The 5,737-nt window shown below is 47.3% G+C and overlaps 1 protein-coding gene across 1 annotated transcript; it reads left to right on the forward strand.

Annotated features, from left to right (window-relative positions):
- The first annotated feature begins 568 nt into the window (after positions 1-568).
- LOC112081486 lies at positions 569-2,585 on the forward strand. Its single transcript, XM_024148243.1, has 4 exons — positions 569-641; positions 725-840; positions 1,109-1,534; positions 1,761-2,585. The coding sequence occupies exons 1-4, from the start codon at positions 569-571 to the stop codon at positions 2,583-2,585; spliced, it is 1,440 nt and encodes a 479-aa protein (XP_024004011.1).
- Positions 2,586-5,737: the final 3,152 nt, after the last annotated feature.

A 5,737-nucleotide genomic window follows, 5' to 3' on the forward strand; every position in this document is an offset into this window, starting at 1 on the left:
CCTCCTCCACCAATGTTACTGAATCCACCCGCCCAACCTGAGCAACAAAAGCGTAACCGCGACGAGCCGACACCCGAGAACCATGCCCTCAAAGCCAGAAAGCGCGTCAACATGATCATGGGAGCCATCGAAGCTTGCAGCTACTCAGTTCGGGCGATCAAGGAGTACAGCCGGCAGGCCGACACCTCCTAAATTCCTGCACGATACCCCGAAAGGAACTCGAGTGGTATTTACTGAAGCCAACATGATCGGACTGCATAAGCCGCACAATGAATCTTTAGTCGTTGAACTCCTTCTGGATGACTTCAAAGTTAGCCGCATACTCATCGATACTGGCAGCTCGGTCAATATAATCTTCAAAGACGCACTCGACCAGCTCGACATCCCAGCTGATTAAATTGAACCTTTCATCGAACCACTCACCGGATTTGACGGTGAACGTTGCATGATGGTCGGCACAGTAAAAATCCCAATCTACCTCGCCGTAGTCGCAACGATCATCCAATTCCTCATCCTCGACAAACCAGCGATCTATAATGCTATCCTGGGAACTCCTTGGCTCCATGCGATGAAAGCCGTTGCCTCAACATATCACCAGTGCCTCAAGTTCCCAATCCCCGACGGCATATACACCCTCAAAGGTAACCAAGCCATCGCTCGGTCATGCTACATTAACGAGTGAAAACTCCGATCAGCCAATCAAGCCTGCATCATTAGCTCACAGGGTACAACAACCGACCTAAGCATGAGGTCATCACTCAAGTTTGCATCGACGAGCTACGACCAAAGCGCCAGGTCGGTATCGGCGCTGAGCTCGACCCAAAGATCCAGAAAAGCCTCGTTCACTTTTTGAAGCAGCATTCCTCCACCTTTGCATGGTCAGTCGAGGATATGCCCGGAATCGACCCATAGATCGCCTGTCACGTGCTCAACATTGACCCGACTTACAAACCGACCAAGCAGAAGCGTCGGAAACTCGGACAAGAAAAAGTACAGGCCGTCAACGACGAGGTCGAACGTTTACTCAAGCCAAGGTCAAATTACCAAAGTCAAATATCCCCATTGGTTGGCAAACTCTATGGTCGTTAAGAATAAAAACGGCTTGTAGAGAATCTGTGTTGACTTCACCGACCTCAACAAAGCCTGCCCCAAAGACAGCTTCCCTTTACCACACATTGATCGACTTGTTGAAGCAACTGCCGGGAACGAAGTCCTTTCCTTCATGGATGCGTTCTCCGGGTACAACCAGATCCTTATGCACCTTCAAGATCGCGAGAAGACGTCATTCATCACCGACCGTGGCATTTATTGCTACAAAGTCATGCCATACGGCTTGAAGAATGTGGGTTCGACATACCAACGTCTCGTCAACCGGATGTTTGCAAGTCAGCTTGGTCGAACCATGGAAGTCTACATAGACGATATACTCGTAAAATCACTTGTCGCCACTGACCATGTCGGCCATCTCCGTACCTGCTTCGATATACTTGATCAGTACGGCATGAAGTTAAACCCCACCAAATGCATCTTTCGCGTAACATCGGGCGAATTCTTTGGGTACATCTTCACTCAATGAGGTATCGAAGCTAATCCAAAACAGATTGCAGCGTGAAGTCTAGCGGCTAACCGGGCGTATTGCAGCACTCAACAGGTTCATATCCCGATCTACGGACAAATTTTTACCGTTCTATCAACTCCTCTGAGGAAACAAGCACTTAGAGTGGAATGATTAATGCGAAGAAGCTTTCACCAAATTCAAGAAGTACCTGTCTACTCCTCCAGTTCTGTCGAAACCTGAGACCGGCAAAACACTTTACCTCTATATCACGATCTCAGAATACGCCGTCAGTAGTGTACTGGTTTGGGAGGACAGAAGCGAGCATAAACCAATTTTCTACATCAGTAAGTCCCTCGATGGTTCGGAATATCGGTACCCAACTCTGGAGAAATTCGTTTTCGCTGTCGTCATCTCAGCACGGAAACTGTGCCCTTATGTCCAATCACATGCCATCGTCGTCCTGACCGATCACCCACTTTGCATTTTCCTCCATAGCCCCAGTCAGTCAGGTCGGCTCGCCAAGTGGGCAATTGAACTCAGTGAATACGACATCGAGTACAGAAGCATGACCGCAACAAAATCCCAAGTCCTAGCAGATTTCCTGATCGAAGTACCTCCAAAGCTGGTCGATGCCAATCCAATCGTGCAACCATGGATCCTGCATGCCGATGGCTCATCCTCTAACAAAAGCTCGTCTCAAATCCCTGATGGCGAGATCCTCGAGCAATCGTTTCGTCTTGGATTCCCGGTATCAAACAATGAAGCCAAGTATAAAGAACTTATCGCTGGATTACGACTCGCTAAAGGAACCGGTGCCGAACACGTTCACGTATATTACGACTCTCAGCTCATGGCAATCCAATTTCACTGCAAATACGAAGCTAAGAGCGACTGCATGGATGCGTATCTTAAGGACCTTGCTTCGGACTTCTCAACTTTCGAGCTCACGAAGATACCGCATGACGAGAACGCCACAGCTGATGCCTTAGCTGCTCTGGCATCCAATTTGGATCCCAACCTTCGATGAACGATCCCAGTTGAGGTAATCGATCGACCTAATATCGACCCGGCGCCCGTTTGTAACATCATCACACGACGCTGCGATTATGAGGCACACCCGAACTTAGCATCACCCCTAACAAGGAAGAAAAAGACCACAAAGTCTATCGCTGACCTTAATGTTGAACCCGAAGCACCGAGTGACACCGAGTCTAATCTCGACAATGAGTCTGAAGGCCAATACGTCCCAGTCGACATCAAGGCTGAAGGCGAGGACGAGCCCGAAGACTAGACCTTGGAAATCGTTGGTTATATCAGCGATGGCACGGTCCCTGCGGGCAAGTGGGCAGCGCGTCACCTTAATGCTCGTGCAGCTCGTTACATCGTCATCAAAGGTACTTTACTCAGAGGGGACGCATCTGGCGCGCTCGTAACCTGCGTCCACGGAAACGACATCATGGAAGTCATGCAAAAAGTACATGAAGGCGAAGGAGGGAAGCACTCCGGAGCTCGCTCCTTGGCATTCAAGATAAAAAAAAAGCCGGATACTACTAGCCCACGGTGCTTTCAAACTGCGAGAAATATGCCGCACGTTGCGAGAAGTGCCAACGTCACGGTCCGATGATTAACCTTTCTACCGAACTCCTAATGACTTCTACTGCACCATATCCTTTCATGCGATGGGCAATGGATATTATCAGACCCTTTCGCCGATCAACCAACCAGAAACAATATGTGCTCGTCGTTACCGATTACTTAACCAAATGGGTTAAAGCTGAAGCATACCCCGAAATCCACGACATCGACGTAAAGAAGTTTTTTGGAAGTTTATTATCTGCCGACACGGTGTACCATATGAGATCGTCACAGACAACAGCACTCAATTCACTTCCATCATTTTCACTGACTTCTGCGCCAAGTAGAAGATTCGTCTGAGCTTTTCCACTGCGAGATACCCACAAAGAAACAGATAGAATGAAGCCACAAACTAGACAATCATCGACAACCTCAAAAAGCGGCTAGACATGGCAAAGGGAACATGGGCAGACAAACTCGACGGCGTTCTATGGTCTCACCAAACTACGTCTTTTCACTCCACCAGGCAATCACCTTTCTTTCTTGTGTATGGAACAGAAGCCATGTGCCCCGCCGAACTGAACGTTCCCAGTATTCGCCGAACAATGCTCACACAACAGCCGGACACCAACAAAGACATGATGGTTCACACGATCGACTTGGTCGAAGAGCACCACGAACGGGCATTACTTAGATTACAGAACTACCAACCGCTGGCATCTCGTTACTACGATAAAAAGGTTAAGAGCCGTCACTTCGAAGACGACGACCTCGTCCTCCGCAAAGTCTACCAGAACACCGAAGAGAAAAATGCAGAAAAACTCGGTGCAAACTAGGAAGAACCTTACCAAGTCATGAAAATCTTTAAGCCGGTAGTCTACCAGCTAATGAAGATGGACGGAACCCCGAGTCCAAGATCGTGGAACTCTATGCCTCTCAAGCGTTACTACTATTAGGTCGATGATTCTGACCTAAAAAAAACAATAAACCTCCGAATGACTACGTTCAGAGAGATCACCTTTTGTACTTAGAACTACGAATGGCTTGATCCCTTTTCAAAGGGTACGTAAGCAGCTCGTCACCGAGTCCAGATATAACATCCATAGAATTTTATTAACTGAAATCTTGAGACATTTGAGTTCGTACTTACGAAATACCGAAGTCAAATTTATTACATCGATTTCCTGGCCAGTTGTTCGATAGCATTCCACATGAATACAAACTTAAAAACCGAGATCCGTCTCGCCAACAACCACACGATGCCGTGGTAAACTCCATATCGTTAAACCAGGGCCACTCCCGCAATAAAATTTCTAAGTCACCAAGAACAATAAGTCGAGCTCATCTCGCACACTTAGGTTTGACTAAGAAGACCTTGAGTTCGTATCATGTGTCTACAAGGGTTCGATCACTCGCCCTTCCAGTATGATAAAGCTCACTTGGTCCCCCAGGCCGAGCTCCTAAACGCTCGCACCAAAAGCCGAACTCCTCAAATTTGCATCGTAAGCCGAGTTCACAATACTCGCAAGCGTAAGCCGAGTTAACGTAACTCCCTATAAAAATAGATATAGACACGCTCTAACCGAGTTAGAACATTCATCTAAGGTTATCCAAGTCCGTTCTAATACTTAGCACAATTTCTAAAACAAAAGCACTGAATGCTAAAGCAACCAGATAGATAAAAATAGAAAGCCCACCGAGGGCCAAATAATTAACATAAAAACCCACCAAGGGAAAAGAAAAAGTGTCGGGTTCAACAGACCCATTTAAAGTACATAAGTTCGAAAGTAGAAAGAGATAACAACATATTAAGAAAACCGATTAATTTGGTCTTTGAAGCAGCTGTTTGGTCGGTGTTGATCATGTTCTCGTTCGATCCGAACTCCTCGACTCCTGTCAGATTTTGGCCTCCATCAGTCGGACCTTCAGCAGGGACATCTTCTTCAATCTCACCAAGGGGCGACATGCGTTTGTCGTCCTCAGTAAGGATGCATGCATCGATGGCCTTATACTCTTGCAGCGCCACCGCATACTTCGATTCGATATCTGCCACCATGTCAGCCGGTACCTCGTAGAGCGCCTTCTTCTTGAGGTTCTTGATAAAGCCGAAAACGCCGGTGAATTGATTCACCACAAGGTAAGGCTTGCGAGCTCGGTCAGTGTCGTCCAGGCTCTAGATAACCTTCTCCAGGCGTTCGCAAGATTTCGCGTGAACTTTCTTAACACGATCTCACTCGCGGGCCACGATCCCTTGCAACCGCTTCTTGTCTTGCTCGAACTCCCGAGACAAGAGGTTTTGCGCCTCAGTTAATTCGGCTTTCGCGGCCTTCAGCTTGGAGCTCTCCTCCTTCAGAAAGTTGACGGCATTGTGATGTGTCGTGTGGTGAGGGTGTCAAGTTTTACCCTAAATGAAATCAATAGCCGCAAGTGCACAGCTGATCGATTGTAGTACTTAGGGATCAAATCCACAGGGAAGGAGGATCTTTCCTGTAAAAGCCTTCGAAAGAAATATAAAGTAAGGAAGTTTAGAACTAGGCGATTTTTGTAAGGGTTTTGGTGGTGTCTTTAAAACGTAAAAACTAATATTCGTCATCATAAACATCA

This window comes from Eutrema salsugineum, unplaced genomic scaffold (genome assembly GCF_000478725.1).
Source record: "Eutrema salsugineum unplaced genomic scaffold, Eutsalg1_0 scaffold_10, whole genome shotgun sequence".
Taxonomy (NCBI): Eukaryota; Viridiplantae; Streptophyta; class Magnoliopsida; order Brassicales; family Brassicaceae; genus Eutrema; species Eutrema salsugineum.

Coding starts and splice junctions, on each gene's coding strand:
- LOC112081486 (XM_024148243.1), top strand. CDS start 569: ATGAAAGCCGTTGCCTCAACATATCACCAGTGCCTCAAGTTCCCAATC. Junction 642..724: donor CGGCATATACACCCTCAAAG/GTAACCAAGCCA, acceptor ATTAGCTCACAG/GGTACAACAACCGACCTAAG. Junction 841..1,108: donor CAAAGATCCAGAAAAGCCTC/GTTCACTTTTTG, acceptor AACGGCTTGTAG/AGAATCTGTGTTGACTTCAC.